Source organism: Chaetodon auriga, chromosome 16, assembly GCF_051107435.1.
Source record: "Chaetodon auriga isolate fChaAug3 chromosome 16, fChaAug3.hap1, whole genome shotgun sequence".
Taxonomy (NCBI): Eukaryota; Metazoa; Chordata; class Actinopteri; order Chaetodontiformes; family Chaetodontidae; genus Chaetodon; species Chaetodon auriga.
In genome coordinates this window covers 3,396,997-3,411,726 of record NC_135089.1, presented here as the reverse complement: position 1 = coordinate 3,411,726, position 14,730 = coordinate 3,396,997, and the positions used below count along the sequence as shown (strand labels likewise).

Here is a 14,730-nt window from a genome sequence, read left to right as displayed (position 1 = left end):
ATCCTGTCTGGGTCTCAGTGTATTTGTGTATTTCTTTTAACGAGCATGTGAAAGTCTCATGGCGTTGCCGTCTGTGTGCCTCAGCACGGAGCAGTTGGTGGTGAAGATCCTGAAAGCTCTGGACCTGCCGGCGAAGGACGCCAACGGCTTCTCTGACCCATACGTGAAGATCTACCTACTGCCAGACAGGAAGAAGAAATTCCAGACCAAGGTGACTCCCCCTCCCACCGCGCTCACCTGTACCCTCAGTGGCAACCTGCCACAGAAGCCAACAAACAGAAAAGTCCCCTCAGCGTTGAAACTGGCTGTTTTCTCTCCGCCTGTTTCCCGCTGATGCCCCGGCCTCCTCATGGGGAATCATTACAGTTTCACTAATGTAATCTAATCTAATCTTGGGCATAATTTATTCAAGATAATGTGCTTCAGACTATTACAGGGCAACGCTACTCAGCTGCTGTGGTATTCTGGTGTTTGAGGACAGATGAGTCAATATTTGAGTACATTTTGGGACGTTCTGTACCAGGAAATGTGCCTTAGCCCTAAAAAAAAAATCCTCCTCTCTTCTAATTTATTCTCCGCGGAGAAGCTCAAGACATATGAGCTCAGTGGCCTCACCAATGTGAGCTGTAGCTCTCTGTTTTATGTCCATAAATATCATCTGTACTTCTGTACGTGTCGGGATGAGAGACATTCAGAGGCGGGAATGGGCCAGGACTGCTGTGGAGGCAGGAAAGCTGTACCAGTTTGAAATTTCTCCCCTTTGTGCGACTGTCTCCTGCACATCACAAAAGCCCCTTCAGCCATTGAAAAGTGTGAATGCTTCAGTCATTTGCATAATACAGCTCCTCTTTTGTTTGGAGTGTAGATGATTGTTTCATTTCAATCACGTCCTCATTAACATGGGATTTTTACACCTCTCATATTCTGCGTGCTTTTATCCCTCCAACTCATTTCAGAAGAGAAACCAGCATCACCTACAAGTAGATGGTGGAGCTTCTGGTTTCTAAAGGCACAGCGCCTACATTAGCTGCGCGTTTAATCCCGAGCTAACAAGTAATCATCAAGTGCTAATAAGCCGGAGTGACAGACCCACTCATGCAGTGACAAAAGTTGGATTTGGAAAATCGAGTGTGTCACATTTTAATTATCACAGGCTTTATTGCATGACAGCATTTATATCAAATGCTTTCAGAGCAAATAAATCCCAACAGCAAATCAACAAATTGTAAAAAATTCGTGCTGGAGATTGAAGACTAATTTGCAAATGTTGCCCACAATGTGTTAAAATATGATGAGCAGGAAATTACAGCCGCTCGCTTTCCAACAGACTGCGCTCGGGTTTATTTGACTTTGGCGACGGCGGAAAAGGCAGAAAACACAACAAACGGTCCAGAAAGAGGTGAAATAACTTGTCACCTGAAGGAAATGTGCTGTCAGTATTTAAGAGGAAGAAACGTGTTGGGGAGGAAAACTTGGAGTTTGGGATCTTTATTTCGTTTCAGCGGGTTTGATTTGATTTTTCCACAGAAAAGGGAAAACTCACTTTCCGCCCTGTGGCCGAGGAACGAGGTCGGCCAGCGCGGTCGGGGTTAATTAAGTTGCTGAAGGACACCTCGGCCACAAACCCCCCCAGAATACGCCTCGTGTTTGTAGGAGTGCAATCACTTTCCAATGCTTGGATCTACATGCAGTCTCCAGCATAATGCGATTCATCCTACAGACAATCGAAGGTTAATCAAAGCTTTTATACTCACAACAAGTCTCCGGTGTCTCATCTGTGAGGGAAAAAAAGTTGTCTCATCGGAGGTGATGCCTTTTATGTTTCCAATTATTTTGGAGAAAACAGAGGAAGAAGTGGAGGGTTTGCAGGAGCAGGAAACAGGCAAAGCGAAAAGCAAACATAAAATAATCACCAGCCGAAATCCAAAGAAAAAAGACGAGAAGCACCACAGCGAGAGCTCGGAGAGCTAAGAAGAGAAAAACCAGGATCTTGTTGATTACTGCTTTTAGAAAAAGCATTTTGACCAAATACAGCTCCGGTTTGTGCCACTTTGATCAGTTTAGTGTTCACATATGAGGCTTGTGAGTCACAGATAAAAGCCACGAGACAAACTGTGAAGCCCCGCCGGGCGGTTTGACAGCACGTCCTGTGTTTCTGAAGACATGTCCAGAATCCTCGGGGACGCTCGCAATCCGGCGGTATGAAAAATGGCCAGTTTGCTTGGTTAAAGAAAAAGAGTCTCGCTTTGCAAAACAGGTTGAAAATGTCCGATTTTTCAGACCAGCGGAACACAAGCGTCTTTGAGGATTCTGGACACGTCGTCAAAACAGCATTAAGTGCTGTCAAACAACCTGCTGGGTTTTTCTAGATCTGGCTTGAAGTTGTCTTTGACGAACCCTCGGCTCTCGTCTGTGACTGGAATGCAGTGATCAATGCACGAGTCTCAAACGTAGAAATGATGGCACAGACTGAGGCGAAGCCAGGAAACAAATACGCTCACACGCAGATGACAGAACACAAATTACCCTGTTAATTATTCAGTGTATACAGGGTGTCAATACGACGCTCAGAGGGCACCTACACGGAGATTAACATGTGAGCATCGTGGCAGGAGACAGGTCTGGGAATAAGCGGCTTATTTGGTAAAAAGGCAGGAAAAATGGCGAAAACTTCATATTGTAGTGAAATTAGGTGGTTCAATTTATTTTAAAATGATGACATTTTATAAAATGTACTTTAGGACAATGTTTTTAATGCTTATTGTCATTAATATGCAGTACATTGTTATCACTGGAAAGAGGGCCGCTTGTATGTTTTGCAAAATGATCGTAAAATAGGTTTACGTTTATTGGACGACATGCAGAATAAGGATTCTGTGGCGAGCGATTCATGCATTCAACAGATGAATGAATGAACCTGTCTGTGAAAAGGATGCATGAGTAACTCCAGCTGAGGTGACGGCCGCTGCTTTCAGTGGCAGCACATTACAATGACTTCACAGTGCTTTTGAACAACACGCATGTTCTGTGTGTGTGTGCGTGTGTGTGTGTGTGTGTGTGTGTGGATGCTTTTGTTCATCAGCACTGATTTGCTGGTTTAGTTTAATTTTTTAACGTTAAACACTTGGAGCTGCTTTGTATGAGATATACTGTACAAAGTTTGAATTGAATTTGGATGAGACAAAGTGCTGGAAATGAAGGCATCCCTTATTACACAGTAAGTCTGGAGTGTGTGGGCTGTAAAAGAAAGTAGTCCCTCGTTAACCCCCTTTTCACTGTAATTACAGTGCTGTTTCAGGGTGCAGCCTGTAAAATCACGTCACTGTTTGTTCCTTATACCTGCCCAGTAAGTATTTCACCGGAGCTGCGTATGTACAGAATAATCACCCTGTAACTTCTCCGTCTCTCAGGTCCACAGAAAGACCTTAAACCCAGTGTTCAACGAGACGTTTCAGTTCGGCGTGCCGCTGAATGAGCTACATTCCAGGAAGCTGCATTTCTCCGTGTACGACTTCGACCGCTTCTCCAGACACGACCTGATCGGCCAGGTCGTGGTGGACAACCTGCTGGACTTCAGCGAGGGCAGCGGGGACAAACCCGTCTGGAGGGACATCGTGGAGGGCACCGCGGTAAGGACGAGGCCAAAATAATCTCATTCAGCGTGAGGACGTGGTAGATGAGACTAGATGAAATCTGAATGAGGTTTGTGGCGATATCGCGTGCTGCTGGGCCAAAGCGGCGAGAGGCGGGACAGAACCGGGAAAGGAGCATATCAAACATGACACATTCAATTCAAGGAGAAGCGCACGCATCCACTGAACGTATGAATTCTGTTCAATTTACAGACAGACGGCCTGTAAACAACGTGTTTACGTGTCCACCTCTTCCCATCACAGCAGGGTGGTGTCACAGAGGAAACAAAGACTGAACCCAAACACAGACTGAACAAAGGCTGAGCTGGTGCAGCTCAATGAATTCATTAACACGAAGAGGGCAAATGACAAAGACTTTTGGGAAGGTGAGGGTCAAAACTAGAGAAATCAGGCCAAAAGGCAAACAAAACCAACAAGAAGTGACTGAGAAACAAGCCGTCCAGGGGAAAAACACAGAGGAGGGAGGACTAACCAGGCACAGGTGAAAACACACGAGGGACAGGTGACACAAATCGATCAATCACAAGGGCGGGAAAACACAGGAAGTAAAGCAAGATGAGGTAAACTTTCACTACTGTATGCTGAAATTTAAAATTTCCAACATTATTTGAAGTGTTCGATGTTCAGAACTTCTGAACTTCAGCCGTTTTTTTTTTGTCCGTCAGGAAACTGGAGTGAAAATATCAGGTTGCTCAGATTGAACTGAAATGAAAAATTCAAAGGAGAACATTCAGGCGGCGGCGGATAATCGGGCGAGCTCCAATAGAGCCAATCACAGCACTCAGTCAGCCAGTCACACGGCAAGAGCAAGAACAGGTGGAAGATCTGGAGTTACAAAAAGTTTTTCACATCGCAAAACTTGAATTGACCTTACTGAAATTACAGAAAAAGGAATTTAAAGCACTGAACGTCAGAGGATTTACAAACTGAAATATTCCAATGCCATCGGTTCAGGGCGATTAAACTTTCAAGACTCGGCGTGTTGAAAGTTTCTACGAAGTGGTTTCGGTCTTTCTTTGCTTTCATGTGACTCAAAGGGGGTTGTGTGGTTGTTGTCTGCCGTCTGAGGATCACGACAGGAGTGCCTGATTCGTTCACAGTCTGGTGATGTGAAAACACAGCACAGGAGAGTCCAGATGGATTACTGGAAAGGCACCGCTGGCCACATCCAAACTTTTTATCACGCGGCATCCAAGCAGATTTATATGAAATATTCATAGAAGGCTATTAGCAAATTAGACAGAGCAAAGTCTTAAAAATTTCTGGCATCGATGTTTCATTTATTAAATAAGTTTAAAGCATCAGCCTCTCGACGTATTCCAGTGTTTCACCCGGGGAAGTATTGATTAGCGAGGCTCAAAGCCACTAAGGAGTCATCGTGCCTCAGTGTGACCTGAATACCGCCGGTGTCATTACCGCTGCCGCTGAGACCACAGGCGGCGAGAGGATCGGTGGATGGGAGTGAGGGGGGGTGCGAAAAGCCCGGAGAATCGTCACCTCTACTTAACACTTTCCTCCACTCGGGGACATCAACAGATTGGCATATGATTCATTTACAGTGACGGCGCTCCCCCTCCGCCTAAACACTCTGCCGGTCCACATTAGGACGCCCGCTGTCACCGCCGTCAGTCACAGATGCAGCTCTTTTCTGGCCACAGACAATCATAGCAGCCCAAAGGATATCTGTCAGTTAGTGTTTTTCCTGTCTGACTGTTCCTGAAGCTGTGTGTGAGCTTCATTTCTGATCCCCGCCTGTGTGTGTGTGTGTGTGTGTGTGTGTGTGTGTGGTGACCTACAGGAGAAGGCTGATCTCGGGGAGCTTAATTTCTCGCTGTGTTACCTGCCCACTGCAGGCAGGCTCACCGCTACAATCATCAAGGCCACCAACCTCAAAGCCATGGACCTGACTGGCTTCTCAGGTAAAGGATTAACACACACACACACACACACACACACACCACGCTGCTGCGAGACCTCCGGCAGGCCGTCTGACTGGAAACTCATTTAGAGGAAAAATATGACAGAAACAGCTTTAACACTGTCTTAAAAACAGCCGGCAGGGGTGTATTTGCTTTCTTGAGCTCCTTCAGGTTGACATCTTACTCTGGGTGATAACCGGCCAAACATGCAGAACACTAACTGGCATTGAACCAGTTTCTTGGAATAAAAGAGGAACTTTTAAAGGACTTTTCTCCACTGATTGCAGCTATAATGTTGCATTTTGATTGAGGAGCGCAACCCGTCATTTGCTTTAAAGCTGTCTTGCGTCTACCTTCATCACCACCAGCGTCCCCTCATCCTGCAAGTAAAACCAACAAGGATGCGCAGAACATTTTTCAAAGCCTTCTAAATCACTAACTGACTTAGAACTAGATGAAGCATGTTAAAGGAAAAGTGCCAAGAAGTAAATTAGTATAAATCTTAGCTAAAAAATTCCTGAAGTGCATCGAGCATCACAAGATTGATGGTTTCTAACTGTGCAAGGAGTCGAGGCAGAGTTTATACATTATGCATATATTACCTGAAGCTCTAAAGTTCATTTGTTACAAACACAACAACCAGTGAGAAGGTGTTAACAGTGTGTTTTGTTGCAGGTGTAGCACCAATTACATCTGCAGAATTAGAGAAAACCCAGCTGATAATCAAGAGCTGTGATTGGTAGCGCTAACATTGAATTAACGAAGGCTTTATGAAAAGCTTTTATTCTTTACTCATCCTTCACTTAAACAGCGCCGATGCCCTCGCACATCAAATGAGATCTCTAATGATAACGACCGCATGCCGCCGTTCCTGCCACAGCGATCCCGAGATGATTGCGGTGCCTTAAAAATGCAGCATAAAAACCGAGCGGTGTGTGTGTGTGTGTGTGTGTGTGTGTGCGCGTGTGCGTGTGTGTGTGTGTGTGTGTGTGTGTTTTCCCGGGCCGCTGTCACCGAGCTGCACATGTTGAATGGATAACTGAAGTGATTCAACCTGTGCTGCTTTTCTACCTTTGTGTTCTTAATCCAGCTTTGCCAAGGTGACTTGATTTTCATGCCTTTTATGTGTTACAGAAGCGGATACCTGTGAGCATAATACCTAACAGTGTTTGCAGGAGTCCCCCTTATCTTTCTTCTCCCTGCTTCCTCCCCCTCCCTTTATGTGTCTTCTTTGCTGCTTCTCATGCCTCCTCCTCCTCCTCTTCCTCCCTTTTTTCTCCCTCTTCCCGTCCCTCCCGTCTCTCTTGTCTCTCCTTCAGACCCGTACGTGAAGGCCTCTCTGATCTGTGACGGGCGAAGGCTAAAAAAGAGGAAGACCTCTATTAAGAAGAACACACTGAACCCCACGTACAACGAGGCGCTGGTGTTTGACATTCCCAATGAAAACATAGAGAGCGTATCCATCATCATTGCAGTGATGGACTATGACTGGTGAGCAGGCGGAGGTGTTCTTGTGTCGTGGCGTGCGGTGGGGAGATGAAACTCATCGGTGTGAAGTGTGCTGCGCATTGTGTGTTTACACATGCAGCGTGATGTTTGTTGTGACTTTTGGGTTGTTGCATTTTGACGGTGTTGCGCCTGTGTTGAACACGACGAGGGTCCCCTCGTGAGTCAGCCTCCTGGTGGACGTTCCCTGTTTTACATAGACGGGCACCTCATGAATAAGCATGATTTATGCTAATGGTGCAGGAAGAAGTGTAACCCTGCCAGTGTTTGTCTGTCTGCCGCTTGCAGCAACACTTGGCTGCTTGATGTGTTTGTGTATAGATGCACCGCCTCCCTATTATGTAGTCTGCCCTCCATTTGGCATCTCCATAGGTGTGTGCTTTTGTATGTTAGTGCTCGTGCCTGCTCCCCCACTGACATCCAGCTTTATGCGGGGCTGTGTGTATTTGTGAGCTGCTATTCAATATCTGCTGTACTCTTTTCCCAGTGCTCAAGGTTGATAAATGAGACTCTCTCTGCCTGTTTCTTACAAGCCCTGTCTCCCTCTCTCTCCCTGCTTTATTATATCCTCACTCTCTCCCTTTCTCCATCCCCCCTTCCCTTTTCCACTCCGTCCTCTCTGTCTCTCTGTCTCCCTGGTCCTTGCTTCCATCCCTTGCTGCGTGTCAGTATTGGTCATAACGAGGTTATAGGGATGTGTCGTGTGGGCAGCGAAGCTGAAGGTCCAGGGAGGGAGCACTGGGCAGCCATGCTGGCCAATCCACGCAAACCAATAGAGCACTGGCATCAGCTTGTGGAGGTAATGAGCATATGATCATGTGTGTTCATGTGTGTGTGAGCGTGATTGTGTGTGTGTGTGCATCCATGAGTATGACCTCATACCACATATGTTACGTTCAGGTCTGCAGTTGGTTCTGGGCCTGACAGTCCAAATGATTTAATGATACGGTGATTATCATTACGATTAGAAGTGGCAGGAGCGGTGATACTTGAAGAAGCAGGAGGAGTAGTGATAGCAGGCTAGTAGCTACAGCAGTAATGGCAGCGATACTTTAGCAGTACTGATATTTAAAAATATTCCATTACCAAGTAAAAGTCGCTCGCTTGGGTAAAAATAGCAGCAAAACGTAATATGTTGAAAAAATTAAAGTTAGATGATAACACTGACACCACCCTTATTTCTGTTTGGTACACATGAAGCTGCAGCTAGCAGCCAGTTAGCTTAGCGAACCCACCGCTAAACCACAAGTCCATCTTAGACTTTCTCATAAAGATTAAACAAAGGACATGAAATGTGCTGATTAAACTTTAAAGGTGCTTGATGGTGGATTTTGCTCATCTTTTGACAGAGCCAGGCCACATTTTAGCCAATTTCCAGTCTGTATGCTAAGCTAAGTTAGCTCGCTGATGGCTGTAGCTTCGTATTCAATGTATAGAAATGAGAGTGGTATCAGTCTTTTCTTTCAAAGCTCAGCAAAAAAGTGAATCATCATTTCCAACATTCATTTAGGTACAGGAAATGACTAAATGTTCTTGCCAATAAGTAAAATAATAATACTAGTAGTAACAGTGGTGGTAGACTACTTTAGCACAGCAGTAGGCTAGCTGTGCAGTATTAAAGCATGTAATACTGGACCAAAATTTCATTTATTTCCTCTGAACGTATAAAAAGTGGTTCTTCTGGTCATGAAGTATTAATAAAAACACATTCTCTCTATTTCCCTGCAGGAAAAAGCAATCGGCACATTCGTGTCGAAGACCGGTACAGCATCGTCCCCTAAGCCGCACATCGTGGTGGACAGTCCTCACTCCGATTAAAACTGTGAGCCTCTCCCGCTTCACATCTCACATATAATTATTCATTTTTTAATCTCATCAGCATGCTTTCACACGTACTGGAGGATTGCTTTCCAGGCAACCGCCAACTGGAAGGAGTTTCATTATTCCGCATACCTTCCAACACGTCCCTGATTTCTGCTTGTAAACAGGAACGACTGTACTCCTAAAGTACATCCTCGTACTGCGCGGCAGACGCTCTCAAGTCAGATTTACACAGCGAAACGGTCGAGTCTTTAAAAGCATGACCTAACTGTGAGCGTGTGATAAAGTGGAGGCTGTGGAGCTGTCAGAAGTAGGAGCTCTAAGGCAGAAGCATCTGTATAATCTAGATGTTACGGGTTATGTAATGCTTCTCCCCCTCCTCCCCCCAAACGTACAGTACTGCATACTGTTTATATATTCTCTCGCCCCCCTACTGTCTCTCTTGCTTAATCTGCCTCTTCTCCCTTATTCCCTCTTTCCTCAGGTCATTATCATCTCTCCAGCTCCAGACTTTCCTTTCTTTCCTCTCATCTGTGAATAATTCTCTCCATCAAAGAAAGAGAGACGCGGAGACACTGCTAGTGTCCAACTGCTAGTGCTGTTTTGCTCCTGCTAATGAATCCTTCAAGCCCTGTGCTGTCTTCACCAAGCCGGGGGGGTGGGAAAAAAAAAACAACAGCAGCATCCATCACAAGCTACACTTTGAGCATCAGACTACACATTTACAAACACACGCAGACACTAAACGGTACAGCAGGTCTGACGGTGGGTGTAAATTTGGGATCTAGCGAGGGGACGCACACACATAACTCACACATGCACACACACACACAAATACACACAGAGTTTGTAGTATGTGCGTAGTTCATGTGTGCTTCAGATTAGTGTAGTATTTCATCGAGGAGGAGTGTGATGTGACAAACTTTTCTCTCTTGAAAACAAAAAAAAAAAGGAAAAAAAAAAAAAAAAAAGACAGCCATCCCAGAATGGTCATTTCAACCAGGACCAAAGGTTCATGCCCTTGTACAGACTCTAAAAGAAGAAAATCACTATGTCGATATTTTTCTTTGCAACATTGGTGTACAGTATTTGCCGTACTGTATGGGAAAACATCTCACGTAGTACTTAGCAGGACAAAACATCCAAGGTGGATTCTCCCGGCCATTTTGGACGCCGCCTCCAGGCTCCGCACCCTCTCGTTTCAGACTTAACTCGCTTATTTTCCCCAGAGGAAAGACGACAAAGCGTCCAGCGGTCTTTATTGATGTCAGAGGAGCGAACGATGAGGACAGACTCATTGGTTTCAGCATGTTAAGCAACCTTGAAGTGTGTCCCTCTCCCTCATGCTTTTCGTCACGGTCCTAATGGTGCTCATCGGTGTCACGTTTTTTTATTATCGTTTTCCTTTGTTGTTCTTGTGATACGACGTACATAAAACCATCGGGAAAGGTTTATCCATGCCATTTTTTACCGTCCACCGAGGATGCAACGGTGTGAGCTTCTGAGAGACACGGACTTATCGATCGTCCTCTGCTTTCCGGCCAAAGCGGCAGACTTTTCCTCGTGGAGGACTACACAGGTGGAATGACACCTGCGTTTGGGGTGGGACCAGCGTCTGATTGGACGGCGCTCGCTGGAGGATGTATCCGCAGGGAAGGATATCACCACTGCTTTATTTTTCTATCATTCCGGGACCTTTTTTTCTTTTCGTTCTCGAGAAGTCATCGTCCAGCTTCAGCCGAGAAAATGATTATCTTCAAGTCCACATCATGTCCCTGACAAGACTTTAGAAGGACACACACGTCCGTGTTGCTTTTATTAGTGTGTGTTTCCGTGTTTGTGGGCGTGTTTGTTTTGTATTTGTGCGCGTCCGTGTGTGCGTGTATGCCTGTGTGTCACTGTGACCTTGTGTGTGGCACGTTTCTGTGCTCACCGCCTCCCTCGTCCTCTCTCTGTCTTCGCCTCCCTCACCCCCCCCCCCCCCAAATCCCGCTATCCACTGACTGAAACGCTCGTCTCGGAGCCAAACGTGTCTTCTGTCCCGTGTCTTGACAAGGAGCCACTGTGTGTGTGTGTGTGTGTGTGTGCGCGTGTGTGTGTGAGTGAGGGTGTGTGTGCGTACTATACGTGCCTCATTGCACTAGGTGGGGAAACACTGTCTGTCATAGACATTAGTTTGTATCGTCTATGTCGTCTCTGAAATCAGCTGCCAAATCATTTGACCCCCCCGTCCTCCCCAGCCCTCTGCCTGATGTAAGTAACTGTGTTGATCGTGTACTTCTTTCAGTAATTTGTGTACTGTATGTCCGAGGGAAAAAAAAAAAAAACAGATGGCACCGTGATTGAAAATTCAATTGTTGGATGTGTTTTGAGTAAATTTAGGAGAAGAAACACAAAAAAAAGAAGAAAAAAAAAACATCCGAGGGTCACTTGTTACGGCCCACAGACAAATTTCGATCCCCTTAAAGCGAGACAACAGGGAGGAGGTGTTGTGAGAAAACAAGCGCCTGGATTTTCTGCACTTCCTGCGTAAACCGATGCAGACTTATAAAGCCATGTCTGTCACCGCTACTACGACTACTACTGTAACCTCAGCAAAACGACAGTACGACACCTCACTACAGCTACTTGTATTGCTATCGTTGCCATTTCCCTCTCATCCTCTCACGCACGCACTTTTAATGGAGGAGTGTGTGCGTGCGTGCGTGCGCGTGTGTTTCAGGGGAGGGATCTACTTTCTTTCTCTTTACCTCTGGACCGTGGAAGTGCAGCGAGGCGCGCCGGTGTGCTTGATCAGGTATACGGGAGGCGACACAACCCGCATCACGCCTGCGAGTATTCGGTGTGGTTAGTCAGCTGGGGATTATTGAGCAGCTTGTATAAGTAGATATGGTATTGATCCATCGGTCTGGAGGCCCCATAACTCTCTCTTTCCCAGCCTCTCTCTGCTTGTGTCTACCCTCTGTGTTACTGCCTGGTGATAGATTACACAACTCATAGTGGAACCAGCACACTCCCTTGTTCTCTTCCTTCCTCTGCCCCCCCCCCCCCTTTCTGTTTCTGTCTGTCTGATTACTGTCTGATTAATCATTCTCTCCTCCAGCATCCCTTACCTTTCCTCCCGGCTCCACTCCCCCAGCTCCCCCTCACCTATCCATTTCTCCCCCCCACCCCCTTCCTCCCCCCTCTGCTGTCTCCCATCCCTCCATGTTGCCCTCTTTCTTTCCGTGTATGACACCCTCCCCTCCTTCCTCTCTCCTCTCTCTCTCTCGCTGTCTTCTCGTGTTAGTGCAGTTCTGAATGGTCATGGGGAAACATGTTTGCATGCTTATATTAACATGAATGATGTCAACTTGATGCAATGAAAAATTATATAAGTGATGCTTTAAGCAAAATCTGACAATGAACTTGATACTAATACTACTAATGACGACTAAATGGAGACCTAGCAATTGTTTATCTCTGTGGTCAAAAACAACGATGATGAAAATAACATTGTTTATGCTGTATTTATCTTTATCGAATTGGTATTCTTTTTGATTTTCAATTGTTTTTTTTTTTAAATATATAATTTATTCAAGAGGTTTACTTTTTTATTGGTTAAAGCTGAGAATTTGAGTGAGGGGTTCAGTCAGGGCGATTGTTTCAGTCAGGACAGCTGTACCAGGTCGCAGGATTTAGATGAATGTGTAAGTAACAGTGTGGCTGAAGCAATGATAATGGAAATAAAGGATATGTATCATCCGTCTTTGTCTTTCTGACTTCTTTTAATCCGCTGGGTTGGGAGGCAGAAGAGGTGGTGAAGCTGCTGTCACACATCCCAGGCAGTGTGCTATATATACTGTGCAGGGCCCTGGGCATTTCAGACGCACACAGTCTATATTTGACTCGGGGGTGGAAGGTAAGACACTCTACCTGGACAGAAACAGCCTGAACTTTTTTTCTTCTGACTTTCTGCTTTAAGTCGTGGGTAATTATTCAGCCACTTTGTCATGAATTCTTTATTGTGGCCGCGTTTTGCCTAAATGCAAAATGGAGCGCGGCTGCCTGGCCTGTGTGTGCTTTCCTCCATCTGGCCTCCCTACTTCTATTTTGTCTCGCCTTATTTTTAAAACGCTCATATTATTTGTCATGTGGTTATTATCTCTCGTTAAAGCGAAGATTCACACCAGCAGCAATCAGCAACTCGGGCGCTTCAGCAGAGAGCAGAGAGAGGAGGACGGCGGAGCTCAGATGTGCAGGGCAGTGACAGAGAAGGAGGAGTAGGAGAGGATTAAACAAATGAAGGAGGATGAAGAGCGGGAGAATGCCAGTGAGGAGGAGGAGGAGGAGGAGGATACAAATGGGAAAACCTGGAGAAGAGAGGGGATGGCTGTGGATGTGTGTGTCAGTGTGTGTGTAGAAGTGGAAACAGGAGGTGGAGGAGGATAGCTCCGCATATAGACGCACTCATCATGGGGCACCTGCAGCACACTGACAGTGTGAACAGTTCAAGAAGAGCGAAATGCATGCACACGCACACACAAGCACACACACGCACACACGCCATGATCACACAACACACACACCAGCATCGCACAGCGCACACACACACGTGACAATGCGCCAGTTAGCACAGCTTTAATGCTCTAGACTGTTGAGAGAGGAAAGTGGGAGGAGGGGCTGGGGGGGGGGGGGGGTACTGTTGTCTCCATGGCAACGTTCCCACCGTGCAAAAAAAAAAAAATCATTTAGTCGGAAAGACATTTCACTCAGTTCAGTGAGCTGAAAGAGGCAAAGAGGGAGGGGGAGCAAGTTAGAGACTGGGGGAGGTGTGTGTGTGTAATATAGAGCTGTTTGTATCACACTGGAGGGATTTATCTAAAGTAAGCTGACAGCAAGGCGTTAGCTCTTATTGCTAATATATCTGATTATTACACATAACCATAACGAATTCCCCTGCATCATTAAAGATGAACGCCGTAGCTGTGGGTGATACTTTGGTGTTACCATTTTCCTGACAGGACCATCCGAGTTCATCTTAATGTTCGTCTTTATGTAACATGTTAAAATCACCTTCATACCATGACGTTACGTGCACCACCTACGCGCTGCGAACCTTTCGTGACCGGGACCACAAAGTTTTGTTTTCTCATCTTGAAAGCGCTGTGCGAAGGGACTCCGACCTTTTTACAAGACCACTTATTATGCCACGTATACAGTTTTTAACATTTTATTCCACCTCTATAAATAATATCCCAAACCTTTCAAAATAATGAATTCAATGAATGCATGCAAGTGGAAATCTCCACCGGTAGGAGTATTAAAGTAGCTTGCCTCTGCAGGGGGAGAGTGTATTAGTGCAGGAGCTGGGCTCCAGGATCTGACCTTCTCCATAATTTGCTTTCATGGAAAAACCTGAAAAGGTTTTCGCCTCACAAACAGACACTTGAAACACTCTTTGACATAAATTCCTGCTATCATGGCTTCAAATGAGGAACGCTAAAGAGGAATTTATGACTGTGGGTCTCTTTACAAAATGAAGTTTCAAGCTTCAAAACAAAATCAATAAACGAATCTTGCCTTTTAAGGAATGGAAGTAAAAATCCACATTTGAGCTTGTTTTCATAAATCACTACTTCTACTGCACAGCACTGGTGTCAGACTCAATAGAAAAGGCCCCAGAGACTGGCAGGGGAGGGTACTATCACAGCATCCCAAATGCTCTGGGTACTTCTGGTAACCCATTTGTGTGGATGTCAGTGTATCAGCATGCTGGCTGTGATTACCTGTTGTGAGCAGACCATCTGGCCCTCAGCATCCCAGCTGGGTACCACGGTCAGGAGACGGAT

At 45.8% G+C, this 14,730-nt stretch overlaps 1 protein-coding gene across 1 annotated transcript in view; it reads left to right on the top strand.

Annotated features, from left to right (window-relative positions):
• The window catches only part of syt3 (synaptotagmin III), a 28,834-nt gene extending 17,550 nt beyond the window's left edge, over positions 1–11,284 (top strand). The window contains exons 7-13 of the mRNA XM_076751982.1: positions 85–211; positions 3,411–3,629; positions 5,452–5,572; positions 6,892–7,063; positions 7,748–7,877; positions 8,807–8,900; positions 9,384–11,284. Coding sequence (XP_076608097.1) covers positions 85–211; positions 3,411–3,629; positions 5,452–5,572; positions 6,892–7,063; positions 7,748–7,877; positions 8,807–8,896 — 859 coding nt within the window. The 3' untranslated portion in view covers positions 8,897–8,900; positions 9,384–11,284. The remainder of the gene's footprint in view (positions 1–84; positions 212–3,410; positions 3,630–5,451; positions 5,573–6,891; positions 7,064–7,747; positions 7,878–8,806; positions 8,901–9,383) is intronic.
• The last annotated feature ends 3,446 nt before the right edge of the window (positions 11,285–14,730 follow it).